General features: G+C 42.2%; 2 protein-coding genes across 5 annotated transcripts; one reads left to right on the forward strand and one right to left on the reverse strand.

Annotated features, from left to right (window-relative positions):
* The first annotated feature begins 84 nt into the window (after positions 1-84).
* Positions 85-7,175, forward strand: rgs11 (regulator of G protein signaling 11). Of its 2 annotated transcripts, none has more exons than XM_055503612.1 (17): positions 85-554; positions 815-911; positions 1,091-1,141; positions 1,806-1,912; positions 2,076-2,127; positions 2,302-2,360; positions 2,582-2,658; positions 2,783-2,864; positions 3,565-3,633; positions 4,015-4,044; positions 4,153-4,214; positions 4,613-4,726; positions 4,810-4,925; positions 5,257-5,344; positions 5,429-5,567; positions 5,676-5,758; positions 5,827-7,175. In XM_055503612.1, exons 1-17 carry the CDS (start codon positions 492-494, stop codon positions 5,963-5,965), a joined length of 1,428 nt encoding a protein of 475 aa, XP_055359587.1. In that variant the 5' UTR covers positions 85-491; the 3' UTR covers positions 5,966-7,175. The 2 variants fall into 2 exon arrangements, with proteins under 2 accessions (XP_055359587.1, XP_028988857.1); XM_029133024.3 differs by having other exon boundaries at positions 92-554; positions 4,021-4,044.
* A 900-nt stretch (positions 7,176-8,075) lies between these two features.
* Positions 8,076-13,671, reverse strand: pgap6 (post-glycosylphosphatidylinositol attachment to proteins 6). 3 transcript variants are annotated; one of them, XM_029132609.3, is made up of 13 exons: positions 13,505-13,671; positions 12,742-12,925; positions 12,410-12,611; positions 11,976-12,103; positions 11,621-11,886; positions 11,185-11,525; positions 10,977-11,073; positions 10,698-10,812; positions 10,344-10,486; positions 9,949-10,013; positions 9,717-9,863; positions 9,475-9,591; positions 8,076-9,357 (listed from the first exon to the last, which is right to left on the reverse strand). In XM_029132609.3, the coding sequence occupies exons 1-13, from the start codon at positions 13,566-13,568 to the stop codon at positions 9,040-9,042; spliced, it is 2,187 nt and encodes a 728-aa protein (XP_028988442.1). In that variant the 5' UTR covers positions 13,569-13,671; the 3' UTR covers positions 8,076-9,039. The 3 variants fall into 3 exon arrangements, with proteins under 3 accessions (XP_028988442.1, XP_028988441.1, XP_028988443.1); XM_029132608.3 differs by having other exon boundaries at positions 9,949-10,127; XM_029132610.3 differs by lacking the exons at positions 9,717-9,863; positions 9,949-10,013.
* Positions 13,672-15,808: the final 2,137 nt, after the last annotated feature.

Below are 15,808 nucleotides of genomic sequence, written 5' to 3' on the forward strand. Positions count from 1 at the left end.
TACTAAGTTATCCTAAAATATAGTAGATTATTTAAAGTGTAGGCATAAGTGTTATTATTATTGCTTTTGTTTATATTATATTATATTACAATGTAATGTTTGTAAATACGTATTTTTAAGTTTTCCTCTTTTACGAACAAAACATTGATCGAAATTGAAATTTTCATTTTCCGTTATTATCTCAAAATACTTGAAGCGAGTATGTTAAGCATTAATATGTGTCACGGGTATTATTCCTGCTCATTTTTGTGTTAAGTCAAAAATCTTTCTGAGTGTAGAACTTCTCACAATTTATTTAATATCTCAGTCTATATTTGAGATTTGAGATCACAATCATTTCTAATGTACACGGGGGCGCGCTCGTCGAGCACCGGGACGTCTGATGGAAAAAAAGGAGGGAGCTACGCGCTCTCTGCTGCGCGCTCCCGGCAGCACTTTAGTCCGATCTCGCACTTTATCGTCCCGTTAAGGGATCCCAAACATCCTGCAAGATGACCATCAGCACTGTGGGTAAAGGAGACTGGCACCGGGAGCAAATGGCATGTTTTCGAAAGGTAAGACCAAATGTTTCTGTTCCTTCGACTGTGACACGTTATTGTGCAGATGTTACCCTGTGGTTTACCAATGTTATGAAACGTGCGCCAGTGTAAGAATAAAATATAGAATTTGAATACTATATTGCAAGACTTGCATAGTAATAATAATTATTTTTCTCTGTGTTGCATATTGGATGAATTTGTGTGTGTGTGTGTGTGTGTGTGTGTGTGTGTGTGTGTGTGTGTGTGTGTGTGTGTGTGTGTGTGCGCATTGACAGATGGAAAAAGTGACTGTGGCCATGCAAGACCCTGACATGGGTATGAAGATGCGAAACCAGAGGCTCCTTATTACTGTCATTCCACATGCCATGACAGGTGTGTGTGGATACGTGGACATGTCAGTGTGTGTTAGCATCTTCGTGGATGTGCACATTGCTTCTTGTGTTTGCTCCACTGCTCATGCATAATGTAGAAATGGATTTGGGAGAATACAGTGTGTGAGTAAAGGAAGAAAGTTTAACTTCCTTTTGTGTTTCTTTTTTTTTCTTCCACAGGCCGTGATATAATAGACTGGTTGATTCAGAAATATAATATCTGCGATGAAGGTGAGTATATATGTGTGTGTGTGTGTGTGTGTGTGTGTGTGTGTGTGTGTGTGTGTGTGTGTGTGTGTGTGTGTGTGTGTGTGTGTGTGTTTTAAAGGATATTGTGTGGATCTCTGTTGCCAGGATATGGTGTTTTCGGTCAAGTGAATGTGCTGTAGTGTGCATCCGTTGTGGGATTGCTGTTTCCAGTAAACAGGCCCAGGGTGAGCCCCAGAGGATCCGAGTTTGATTAACTCACTTGATGATCTGGGTTTGATTAATGTCCCTGTGGAGGTTTCACCACAGGAGACTTCACCATACCTCAACTAAATTAGAGGGTGAAAAAAAGTAGCTCCTGGCTTAGTTTAGAGACCAGTGATGGAGGAAAGGTTTGGGACAGACGGTAAGCAGTGTTAGCTGATTAAAATGCACTGTGCAGCTTTTTTGGGTAGCTGTCAGTCATAAAAGTAGGGCTCTTTAATAAATGAGGAGTGGCTAAAGATTGATGATGGATTTCAGCACAGGAACAAAGCCTTTACTTTAGAGAATCTGTTGACAGAGCCCCTGGGAATGGGCTAAAAGAAAGCATTTTTAGTTATTATTATTTCCGTCATGAATTATCATTGTAAGAGCACACAGTTATAGTTTTAAATCCAGAAAGCCTTCTTCTTCTGTGGTTTCATAGAAGCTCTGCACCTTGGCGACATGCTGGTGAGATACGGGTATATTTACCCTCTCAAGGAGCCCAGATGTCTTGTGCTACAGCCCGACGAGTGTCCGTACCGCTTCCAGGTCAGATGAAATGTGTTTTTTCCACCGCCCACCGCACAATCTACACATCCACTTTGCTACCTATCCTTCACTTTGCTAGCTCACTTCCTAATCTGACATCCCCTTTTGCATATTTGATGTCCCCCTTGCCATCAAACAAAAAAAATCAACTTGTTTTCCTCAGACGCCTTATTTCTGGACCAGTACCCGGTGGCCTGCCTCTGAACTGGACTATGGTAAGGCCAGTGTAACCTTAAACTGAAGGCCTGTCACGTGTGTCAGTAGAACAATTATTAGTCAAAACCTCTGCTTAAACTTATTTAGATGATATACCAACGAAAACCATGTGAATAAGAGGACAATTGTCATTTATTCCTTTTCTATTTTCGTTCCTTCTTATATTTCACCAGCAATTTATTTGGCTAAAAAGAACATACGGAAACAAGGAGAATTGATGGATTATGAAAAGGTGAGAAAAGTAATTGTGCTTATGCGACCAGTGTGTGTGTGTGTGTGTGTGTGTGTGTGTGTGTGTGTGTGTGTGTGTGTGTGTGTGTGTGTGTGTGTGTGTGTGTGTGTGTGTGTGTGTGTGTGTGGGGGAGGTGGGGTTATAAATTATGAGGTAGCAAGTCTGGATCAACTGGCCTGTGTCATCACTTCTCTGCCTCTGGTTTTCTCCATCTCTGTTAGGAGAGATACAGTGTGTTGAACAAGAGGATCAACCACACATGGGACTTTGTGGTGATGCAAGCCAGAGAGCAGCTCAGGTACACACACACACACACACACACACACACACACACACACACACACACACACACACACACACACACACACACACACACACACACACACACACACACACACACTTACAGTGTGATTTATGTTTAGAGCATCCAAACAGAGGAGGAAGGCTGATCGCATTGTTCTAGAATGTCAGGAGCAGGCTTACTGGCTCATCAACAGACCCCCGGTACGTTCACTCTTATTCTACTGCTCCTACTACGCTGGAATTTGTTATATTATAGTTTATAAAAATCCATTAAAATACACTGCGCCCTTTGCTCCTAAATGTGCATACATATATGTGTGTGCACACAAGAAGGAGGAAAGTGTGTTTGGAGAGCAGCGCTGCAGGGAGGAAGAGAGGGTGAAGCGTAGGACAAGGGTTTGGAGGGAGGACTCCATCTTGTCTTGCCCTTATGAATTAGGTACGAGGACATGGAGATAAACAAAGAGAGGCCTGGGAATAAACGTCAGAGCTAGCAGAGTGGAAAACTCAGTGAGGGATAAGTGCTCACTCATGTGCAGATGACATGCTTAGTTATTAGTGTGTGTGTGTGTGTGTGTGTGTGTGTGTGTGTGTGTGTGTGTGTGTGTGTGTGTGTGTGTGTGTGTGTGTGTGTCTGTGTGTGTGTGTGTGTGTGTGTGTGTGTCTGTGTGTGTGTGTGTGTGTGTGTGTGTGTGTGTGTCTGTGTGTGTGTGTGTGTCTGTGTCTGTGTGTGTGTGTGTGTGTGTGTGTGTGTGTGTGTGTCTGTGTGTGTGTGTGTGTGTGTGTGTGTGTGTGTCTGTGTGTGTGTGTGTGTCTGTGTGTGTGTGTGTGTGTGTGTGTGTGTGTGTGTGTGTGTGTGTGTGTGTGTGTGTGTGTGTGTGTGTGTGTGTCTGTGTTTCAGCCCGGGGCACATAATGTGTTGGACATGGGTCTGGAGAGACCGAATACCTTCAGCTCACGCGTTCCGCTGGTCAGTGACATGGTCACATTTCTTTTCTCTCCTGTTGTAAACTTCACACAGTTAATTCTAACGTGACAATACATCTGCTGTGTGTCTGTTTGTCGACTTGCTTCGGTGCTTTCCCTCGTTTTTCGCGCTGGACTGTTCTTCAAGTAAGTGTCCTAGTGAGGTGCAGAATGCATTATGGGTTAGACGATAAGTATATTATAGTCATAATAAGATTTGGAGGCCCGGACATCTCTACTGTCTCATATGCAGACTGTTGAAAACATACAACAGTTTCTGATTAACACAGTACATTTATCTGTACATCATCAAATAGTATTTATACAACTCAGGACTGTGGTCATTATCCGTCACCCATTAGTGAAACTATGTGTCTCTTCACAGAACCAGAACAGCGACTACTACAAAAAGGAGGTAACCATCATAGATCATTATAAAGCTTAATTGTAGGAACATTAAACACATACATGGTTGCTGGTACATTCACTTAACTGTATGTACATGATGTTTCTTCGTTTACAGATTGAAACCTGTAGAAGAGCCCTGGGAAGAAATCGGGTGAAGTCGTCCATCTGCCTGGAAGGGTGCGTGCCGCTGTGATCTACACTCCCATGCAGATGCATGGATGTCCAGGTTTAATGGACATGACATTTTACTGAACCAGACTCTTCACAGATTCTTGCTTACACCGGCTTAAGCGCGCACACACACACACACACACACACACACACACACACACACACACACACACACACACACACACACACACACACACACACACACACACACTAGTGCTCCCACTATGAGAGCCACTAATGGATGCTTCCAGAGGCAAGTTGGAATTAGTGGCCATTAACTCTTACGATCGGGAGCACTAATACAATAATACTGTGTGTGTGTGTGTGTGTGTGTGTGTGTGTGTGTGTGTGTGTGTGTGTGTGTGTGTGTGTGTGTGTGTGTGTGTGTGTGTGTGTGTGTGCAGTTTTGTGAAATATAGTGAGCAGTACCAGAACCACGACCCCATTATGCAAGGCTGCCTCCCCAGCAACCCCTGGATCTCCGACGACACCGCGCACTGGACGATGAACGCACAAGTGTGAGCTAACGTGCACACACACCTCAGTCCACCTGTGTGATCCACACCTTCACAGGCGTCACGTGGTTTGTTTCTGTGAACAGCGTGCCCACACCAACGCGCCTCCGAGTGGAGCGCTGGAGCTTTAGCTTCATGGAGCTTCTGAGCGACCCCATGGGGCGGCAGGAGTTCATGACCTACCTAGAAAAGGAGTTCAGTGGTGAGGACTGCATTTAAAAGACATTTAATAATTCACATATGCAGTTTTGCAGTTTTCCAGGGTTTATCTGAAGACAAGACAGTCATCTTCGTAATGACCCTAATTTGATTCTCAGCGTTAGTAGCATGTGTGACTTTATTTTCCTCTCTAATGACATTTTCCACTCCCAGTGGTGGAAGGCTTGAGGTAGTGGAAAAGAAAATGAATTTCACAACATAGTGAGTCCAAACAAAACAAATTAAAAGACGGGAGGGTTGTTTATCCATACAAACAAATTACTAAAATATTTTTCCACACAGTCTAAATGTGTCACTATTTGCTTTACCATCAGCGGAGAACCTGTGTTTCTGGCAAGCCTGTGAGGACATCAAACACGGAGAAAACTCCAAGATTGGAGAGAAAGTGGAAGACGTTTACAAGTAGGTTCGAGGGTGAACGACTCCGCAGAAATGCAGAAACGTCTTATGTTCTGCTGACTCTGACCTCTCACACGTGTGATTCAGGACTTTTCTGGCTCCGGGAGCCGTCCGCTGGGTCAACATCGACAGCAAGACGATGGATAAAACGCTGGAGGGAATCAAAGAACCGCATCACTTCGTCATGGACGACGCACAGATGCACATCTATTTCCTAATGAAGAAGGTCCGTCATCCCCACTGTGGTTTCACACTGTATAACTTATGACAACTGTATAAATAATGATGTACTTCAAATTTATGTTGTTCTATTTTGTGGCATGTGTGTGTCTAGGACTCCTACCCAAGATACCTTAAGTCTGATCTCTATAAGAACATGTTGGCCAAAGCTGTCGTCCCCCAGGAAACCAAGAAAAGGTAAATACGCCACATTATCTACTATGATTCTGTTTTTATATGATGCTTATTTCCATCTCCCATGTCAGTGTTTTCCCTTTCATGAGACGCCAGCGCCACTCCAGCCCCTCGCCGGCTCAGGCAGTCGCCGTGGCAACCGAGGATGACGGCCGCATCAAGCAGGCCGGGCAGGCAGGTACCAACTCTGTGGCCGGCTCCCAGGTGTGACAGTGCCAGTGCAAAGATACATGTCAGACGCCGCCACCTCTGTCTTCATTGTCTTTGTCGGTCACCATAGCAACCACCAGGAATTGTCCTTTTCTCCTTCTGTTTTCTAGTCAAAACTTTTCTTTTCAATGTTCAGAGCTCTGCTTTCAGTGTACATCTTCCTTTCAGCATGCAGGTGGGAGCATTATAGCTTACTGTCAGAAACATACTCAACCCACATCTGCATATCATGATGGTTTTAAGTCCACCTTCAGTAGAAGACCCTTTTTCTCTGTCAATATCATCATGATGATGTTTATCTGTGATCAATATGATCATGTGGATCAATAAATTAATCAGAGAATTCATTTTGAAGGAGTCAAAAACCCAAACTTTTGACAAAAAAGTCAATAAATATACATATATAACTTTATTACATAGTAACGTAATTGTGAATGTTTTTTTCAGCCATTGTCCTGAGTTTGTGTCTGATTGTGTAGAGTTTGTTTCTTAGAGTCAGTGCTTGAGGTTTTTGTTTGACCACTCAACCAGTTTGTTTCACTGTGGTGGACATTTGGTGGAGGAACCAGACTGGATATTGGAAGTAAGTCAAATATTTAAAGATATGATTGCAGTGAATATTTGTATTTGTCTAATTTTACAAATAAGGAAGAAAAAAATGTCTGAAGTAAAACTTTAATCTTGCAAACATTAACTAAAACAAAAACTTTAAGTTTAGCAAATGTTAACTTAAAATAAATTTAATTGTTTTTAGGTTAGCCAGTGTCCATGAGTTATAGACGTAATAGTGAAGTTGAATTTTGTAGGTTTAGTTCAGTTTGTCAGAGTCAGAGCTGTGTCTCTACAGTCTGAGGTTTTTGTACGACCACTCAACCAGTTTGTTTCACTGTGGTGGACGTTTGGTGAAGGAACCAGACTGGAAGTTGGAAGTAAGTTCATGAGTTAATACTAAACTATAAACTTTGAATTTATATTTCGGATTTATTTAGGATGTATTCAGCTCAATAATATCACAGGTCAAAGTTTAGGTTTTATTTGTTTCTCTTGATCTTATAGAAAATTCAGACAAGATCTGAACTTGTCTATTAGGTCTAATCTAATTCTAATCTAACTCAGGACTGTGGTTATCATTCAGCTTGTTTTATTCTTTCTGTGCCGAGGCTTGATGCTTGAGCATGTTCTCATCTCAATAAAGTCACAGCGACATTCAGCGTTTAGTCTGATGTGCTCTGCATGCTGTGGTAAAACGCTCAAAATGTGAGCGTGTGTCGACCTTTGGTTGGAGCATGTGATCTCCAGTTCATTTGCAGGCATCTGCTCAAAAATCTGTAAAAGGGCTATTGTAGGAAACTGCATACCTCAATGTTAAAAATGTGACAGCCTCCATTTACCTCCCTCCATTTTTCCTCTTATTGGTTCCATGCAGGTTATTCTAGTGGATTGTCTCCCTCTGCTGGCTACATGCAGTTAAAGTCCTCAGTCTGCTTAAAAGATTTTTCTCACTCCCTGATATTTTCTGCGGCTTTATTCATTCAAGGTTCACAGGAGGGCTGGAGCTTATCCCAGCCATCGTTGGGTGACAGATCGCCAGTCTCAACAGGGTGAGGCCCGAACAGAGCAGGGCAAGCAGAGATGGAATGAGTTGATGAAAGTAAACATTAACAAGTAACATTTTACAGCAAAGAGTCTAACGGATGCTGCTAAATTGTATTATAGGAAATGAGAGCCACAGCTTCAAAGCTTGGATCAATTTAAAGTCTTTCAGTTCGTCTTGCAGATCCCAAGGTTTATGAAAATAAAGTCATTTTACTGCTCACATGCCAACCACACCACAGCAGGTTAGGGCAGATGTGTAATCTGCAGAATCAAACTGAAAATCGTGAGGGGGGCCTTCAATTTCTCTAATGGACGTAAGCTGCATAAGAGCACACAAGCAGATACACAACACACTGAAATGTGTGTTTAAACGGAAGCTCTCTGCATTCGTGAGGATTATGATAATCTGCTTCAAGCCTTCTCACTGCTTGTGTGTATGTGTGTGTGTGTGTGGGGGGGGGGGGGGGGGGGGGGGGGGGATCTATGCCAACACGGAAATCAATACAAAACATCAAACCTTTTGCATATTTTATTTTGTTAAATGCTGTTTGGGTTTTAATCATTCCTAAATACAAGGAAGGTACATTTTCTTTCCCTGAACATGAAATGCCAGCTAAAGTATATTTTAGTGGTTGAATTGCTTTTCATAGTCCTACAGTTCTACATAGTCCATAGTCCTCCTTACATTCACATAAAAAACAATATTTCAATAATTAAAGCAAAAAAGTTACAGAATTAGCTCAAATTAAACCTGCACCACACCACACTCGGACAAAACATTTACTTTGTCTTATATAAAACAAAACATGAACAGCTTCACTCATACACTTAAGGTGCACTCATTCACAAAGAGAAAAGGCATTCGACACTGTAATGCAAATATACATTCATAATGTGCCCATTATACCACATATGGGCGATGTTAATTACAGCTTTATAATAAAAGTGTGTAAAAACCGCAACTTGAAAAGAACTTGAAAAGTTTAAGCCGCAACTTGAAAAGTAGAAAGATGGACACAAGCTCCTGCACGTGATTCAAAGACATAAATGTGCAGGCACATACAGACGAACAGAGACGCTAGTAGTTAGTTAGTGCTAGGAAAAAAAACTTAAAGGCTACAAATATTAAATATTTGTATTTGTGAGAATAGATATTTGAAGGAATTCCACAAAGCATTATTGCACGTCATTCTTCAACAATCATTTTCCAACCTAGTAAAATGTACAACGCGTAAGAATGTCTAGCCACAAGCAGAGAGCTCAGGTGGTCTCATACCTGAAGGTTCCGATGCTTGAATTGAAGCTTCTTCACTGGACCACCTTGGAGGTCTCAGCGGGGTCTATTTGGGTTACGCTTAGTGCCTGTGTGCGTTTGACAATGTCTTTGTTGATACAGGCCTATTAGAATATAGGACTTGGAACTTTGTATTTCTACCACCCCGTAGTCACTCTGATTGTTCGCCTCAGTTCCTGCCCCATTATGTGACAGTGTAGAGTTCATCCTTTCCGCTCTGACACAGAGTATACCCACAGACCCGCGGCCTCCAGCCTATGCTCCAGCCCCTGCTCCAGCCCGACGCCTCCATGTTCTTCTCCTTAGGCGGCAGCATGAAAACCACGCAGCTGGCCACCAGGATGTGCCAGAGTGAATGTGTATAGAAGTAGTTTTCTTCGGTCTCGGCAAAAATGTACAAGCAGACCCCAGTGAGAGCGCAAATAGCCCCGGGGATCAGGTACAAGACCCAGCGCTTCCAAGAAGGTGGGTAGCAATGCCGCCGCTGTACCCCTCGGTACACCTGTAAATGAATGGCAACATCGACCACAGCAACTTCATCATTTTACCAAGATCTAAACTCAGAAGTCTCTGAAGTCATAAAAATATTATACACTGAATCGTCTTAGCAGCATCTTACCCATGTTGTAACCATAAACAGGAGTCCACAGAGAATGGGGCCCAGCATGTTCCACAAGCCGGCACGATCCAGTTGCATTGACATGGCAATAAGCAAAGCCCCGAGCATGAATAGAGACTACACACACACACACACACACACACACACACACACACACACACACACAGAAGTAAGAAGACAATGATATTAAACCAACAAAATTTAGCTAAATGTTATTAGACCTTAAACAATATGTGTCTTACATATTTGAATGTGTCTTTGATGCGAGCCATGCACAGGATAGTGACCCAGAAGGAACAAACCGAGCCGAGGAAGTCACAGTACTGTAGAGTATTGTAGTTCATGATGCATAGTACAGCTACACCTGGCTGGTCACATGCATGGTAGAACTGAACATAGAAGGAAATGTATTATAATAAAATCTACAACGCTAAAACTTCCAAGACTATGTGGCTTCGATAGTCTGTGTGTTACCGTGGAGAAGAACATGGTGAAAAGGTAGACGGATGCCTCAGCTATGTAAAGGCGATAGATGGCCACTATGATGGCGGGCAGAAAGCACAGGTTGCTGAGTGTGAGCAGCAGAGTGGCAGTCAGCTGATGACTAAATGACTGAGCTGTTGAATTATCAGTGCAACCCCAGCCACTCCACCCTGCACACACACACACACACAAACACACACACACACACACACACACACACACACACACACACACACACACACACACACACACACACACACACACACACACACACACACACACATCAGAGAAACACTACATTAAGTAGAAGAATAAATATTTTAGTACTCATTAGTGTAAAGGCAGTCTACATTAACTGAGGTCATGTGTGTGTGTTTGTGACGCACCAGCCTTGCAGACACAGGCAGCGTACAGGTAGGTGTAGGATCTCAGTAGCCTGCATTCGCCGTACGTGCCACAGTCGTCTACACAGCCACTGACAAACACCTCTGGTATGATAGACACCACAGATGTGTTCCCACAGTCACTGCTGCAAAAGCAAGAACAATAGACAGTGACAAAGAAGCCAAACTCTGCTTCTGATCACATGGAAATACAAACATATTCCTGCACTTAGGGAAAGACACAAGGTTGATATTGATCTCTACAAGACAGACGAAATGCATGAAAAAATTTAGAGTTGCAGAAAATGTGGACGAAACAAAAAATAAAAAAATGCCAAATGCCTGTGTGAGTTTTACCTGTTGCATGTGATCTGCAGGGTAAGGTACCACGTTGCTGACTGGGGGAAGGGCAGCCTAACCATAGCTTTAGGAGAGCTGGTATTTACTTGGACACGATATCCTCCAAACAAAGCTGCAAACACACACACAAACAAAATGTTTCCATTTCTAAAAGGACATTCAACCATTTATAATTTTACACATTCCAATTTATTTACTTTTGTTGAGCAAGCAACTGTAGTCATCAGGTGATCATACATAATGAAAAGTGAGGAAATCATAAATGGTCTTTGCTACCTGTGCGACAGGGTTGGGAGTCGTTGAGTTTGAGGACTGGAGCCCAAGGAGACAGACAGGCCACAATATTGCTGCTGTTACCCAGGGTGACATTAGTCTATAAACACACACGCGCACACACCAAAGTTAAACACGGGGCATGGAGGATAAACTCCATGATTCTGGAGGCTCCATGTGATTAAGGGCATAGTGAGTCCATGCTACTCACCGTGTTGAGTAAGAGCTGTAGGTTCAGTGTACCACCAGTGGCTTGTGCTTGCAGCGGGTAGGTGAGCAGTGTGGGGTGTGTATTTGTCACACTGACATTGGGTCCATTAACAGCAGTGAACCTGAGCGACAGAACATCCACCTCCTCGTAAAGCACAGGGATGCTCCAGACACACGCCGATGGCAACAGCGGTGTCAGCGCTGATGTGGATTTGTTGCCAATGGTGAGTGCGTTGCTAACCACAGAGCCGTTCCCTAAGGACGTTGAAGTGGTAAAGCTGCTGTTGCCAAAACTGATGTCGTCGTCTGCCTTAAGACCTACACTGGTAGGTTTACAACCCACTGGTGCACACACACAAACAGCGGAACATTTTAGTAAATATTAGTAAAGATTTCAAGTTAAAACTCATATTCATGACACAAGTTTCTGCGTTCACCTGTGTAGTTTGAGACAATACTGAAAGATACAGTCTGGTTTTCTTGGTTGCTCTCAACAACAACTTGTATCCAGACGTCCCAAGGTGGGTTGAACAGAGGTGCAGAGCAGCTACTCCCTGAGCAATTCACTGTCACTGGGCCCTGCTGTACAGAGCTGGAGCCAAGCCTGAGTACAAGCGAGCAGTTTCCATTGTCTGGCTTCTCTCTAGATGAACAGTTAGCGACGGACACGAGGAGGGAAGAGGCAAACTCTGGAACATACAACCTAAAACAGGGGCAAGTACACTTAACACTACACAAAAAGTGGAATCATGTGATTAAGCAAATTCAAATGCATGTGCAGAGATTTTTTACTTAAGGCGTGCAGGTTTGTCAGGGGCTGCAGTCTGCTGGAGAAGGAAGCCCTGCTGTAAAATCGGAGTGTCCACTGCTCTCCTAATGGAAAGCTGAGGCTGGAAGAAGTAGGAGCATGATGGAAAGCCCTAACAAATAAAAAATGTTTAATCTGTTTAATCATAGAAAAGATAAAGGACAAAGAGCAAGTAGAGCATATTTGAAATAATTTTACTGGTTTGACCTTCTGGTACAAATCAATGTTGTCGTTGAAGCTCACATGCCGCCAAATCCTTTTTAACTTGTCTCATTGAAAAGCCCAAGTATTTCAGGAGCACAATGCAGCCAAACAAAAACATTCTTAGCTACTGTAAATCTACACTGGTTACAGCTGAAGTATTAATGCAAATTGTCATGTGTATATAGTGCAGCACTACATACAGACATATACAAACCTTCTGTTCTATACGTCCATCATCTTTAGGCAAGTGGGCTGCAATGTACCAGTCACCAGGAGCAGGACTGACAAGGTTAAAGGTTGTGGAGCTGTGTGATGTCACTGGCAAAGTCAGAGACAGGCAGGGGCTCCATTGCGTCGCATTGGGAAATACCAATCCAAGAGGGTTTATAACTGGAGGTGCACCCCATCGAATATGGCTAGAACAGAGAAATAAGATCACTTATAAACATGAGTCACGTAAAGGAAAGCTGATCTAATTTAATACAGAAGAGATGTGTGATGCGCAGATGAAAGTGCAGGCTTGGGTAGTAAGGAACTCAGTTCTACATGGAGACGTTGTGCTGTCCGCAGTGGAAGTTGTGGCCTTTGGTCACAGAGAACAGCCAGTGAGCAATGGCAGCATCCTCCGGTATGTGAAACCTGTGCAGCCTCACAGAGGCATACCAAGCGTACTTTGACAGCTTCTGAGCTGGTTTGGATGAGAGCTCTGACACGAAAGTCACCTGATCATCTGTGGAGGGAAACGATTTTACTGTGACAGTGGAAATTAGCAGCAGATTAAAAATATTGTTTCCTTGCGGTCACACTAACAGATCAGTGAGTACTGTAAAGCACACGCTTTATTTTGGGACAGATCAGTTAGACTAGCATGTCATCACAGATTAATATTTTCACTTTATCCAAATTATTCAATATTATATTATACATTTGGCAAAAACATCTAATCATGTTTAAGAAGTTAAAGAATGAATAAAATGTGTACAGTTTTAATTATAAATGTACTTGCTGCTCAGTAAACTACATGTATGTACTGTATGTTGCTATTATTAACTGTCAGGCTAACGTTGTGAAGACCTGATATTTGAATAAAAATAAGAAAACCTTTAATTGTCCCACAGTGGGGAAATTGGGTATGTATCATTATTAATCTACTAATAAAGAAGAACCCAGTGTAGGGTTCACATCCCAGTTAAAGTGCATATACATTGGATTTATTTGCGGTGTCCAGGTAACTTCTACCCAGCCATGACAGTTAGCAAACATGCTAATATTTTCCTCTGACTTCGTGGCTTCAGTAAGAAACACTTACCGTCTCCAAATATCTGGGTCGTCAGAACAACAAAAAGGAGACTGCGGAGAAAACAAACGTCCATGTTTAGTGTTACATTGTCATACAAGCACCAAAGTTACACTAAGCTGTTGGGACAATTCACTCGATATTTACAAGGCTTCCTGGTTCATATGTAAATATATATGACGTCACCAAATACGACGGCTGCGGCATTAATGGTCTGTTGGAAATATAAAAACGTTCGTGACGATTCACACAAACACAGATTTTCAAAGAAAGGAAATGTGCACACATCAATAAACAGACCTCAGGAAAAGCATTGAAGTAAAACACACATACTATATTCATCTAAATTGAATTATGTGGTGTATCATGCCGCAGCCATGTCACGTCTTTTGTTCAAAGTTTAAGGATTATAATGAAGGCAACGCTGCAACTCCGCCTCTGCGTGTGTATTAAGTAAAGGCTGTACTTGACATATGTCATAGACCGTCCACTATAAACAGTGCAAATTATTTTTAACAATTTGAATTGTACAATGATTTTTTGTTTTAATCAAACAGCTGGAATAAATCCAAATGTAGTTACCACTGAGATCCATTCTGTGTTGGCTGTTTTGTGTTTTATCTCCACTCAACCCAGTTTAATGCAATGCAGACATTTGCCTGTAATTTTCAGCCTAACTAAGTGCTTTTATTACTTTTTAATTCAAATGACACACTCTCTACTATTACTTCTTCATCTTTTAATTTAAAATGACCTAATGAATCATTTTTAATTAACCTTAAGATAACGTTCTGCTTTGCTAAGTATGACTCTGCTCATGAGTATGGGACAGGATCTGTAAAAAAAACATAATGGACACAGATCTTAGAAATTCTTCATATCGAGAAGGCAAAATAGTGGTCCTCATTCTTCAAAAAGATTTATAACATCTCCAGAGTTTTACAAGCAAAAGGACTGCAAATTTAAAGAGTCAGGCACTGTTGATGAGAAATGTCTTTATATTTGGAAATAAATAAAATATATTTGGTTAATTAAATACACTAGTAGAGCATATAATGCATATAACATAAGAAACCTTTAATAGTTCCACCGTGGAGCAATTACTACGACAGAACAGTTTGTGTTGGCACAGTACAATGCCGTACAGTACAGGTCAAGTATGAGGTCATTGGGAAGGTTATTGCGCAGTAATAAATATATATTTTGTTCTGGTTTGCACAAATGTTGCACAGAAAAATTTGTAGCACATTGTGTAAATATAGAATATATATATAATATTGCACAGAGTTTGCAAAAATATTGTACAGAGGAGATTACTAGGTAACCAGTGGGCGAGTGAATGTAGTGGGAGGTATTTAACTGTTCTGATTATACATTTGGATAGCAGCAGGTAGGAAAGATCTGCGATATCTCTCAGATCTTCACACAGCGATGTTGGATCAGTCTGCTACTAAAGCTGCTCCAGAGCAGACAGTGAGTCCTCCAGTGGGTGGGAGTTCTGATCCAGGATGGATGTTTAATTTAGCCAAAACTTTTTCTCCCAGGACAGAGCTGGACTTCTTGATGACCTTGTCCAGTCTCTTCCTGTCATCACTGTGATGCTTCTGCTCCAGCAGACCACAGCGTACAGGATGGCTGATGCCACCACAGAGTCATAGAAGGTCTTCAGGAGTGGCCCCCTCACTCCAAAAGACCGGAGTGTCCTCAGTCTGCTCTGACCCTTCCTATATAGTGCATCCGTGTTATGAGTCCAGTCCAGTCTATTGTTTAGATGCACACCTAGGTAGTTGTAAAAGTTCACTCTCTCAAAGTCCATTCCCTGGATGTGCATCGGTAGGATGACAGCACAACCACCATCTCCTTTGTTTTCCCTGCGTTGATCAGGAGGTGGTTCTGCTGGCACTAGTCCACAAAGTTCTAACAAAGATCGATTGGATGATCTGTCCGACATAATTCCCATTAGGTGGTAAAATCCTTATGAACATCTACATGCAATTTCTGTACATTATTTGGTTAGAATATTGTGATTAATGACAAAGAGAACTGTGATTAGATATTCTATGTCTTAGTTTATTTGACTTAGTAGAATGCATTTTTAGTACATAAGGTAGTTAGTTTCCATTGTATGGCTTAGTCTCTGGTCATTCTGACCTTTGTTCCAGACCACACTTCCCCTCTCCCTGTAGTTTGTGTTCTCTCTCAAGGTCACAACACCCTCATCTGTGTGTAGGTTACATTAGCTTGTTCCACGCTTCCAGTACCAGTACAGTAGCAGCATTTCCCTCCTGCAGGTGGCGGTAAAGCGCAGGCTGCACT

This window comes from Betta splendens, chromosome 17 (genome assembly GCF_900634795.4).
Source record: "Betta splendens chromosome 17, fBetSpl5.4, whole genome shotgun sequence".
Classification (NCBI taxonomy): Eukaryota; Metazoa; Chordata; class Actinopteri; order Anabantiformes; family Osphronemidae; genus Betta; species Betta splendens.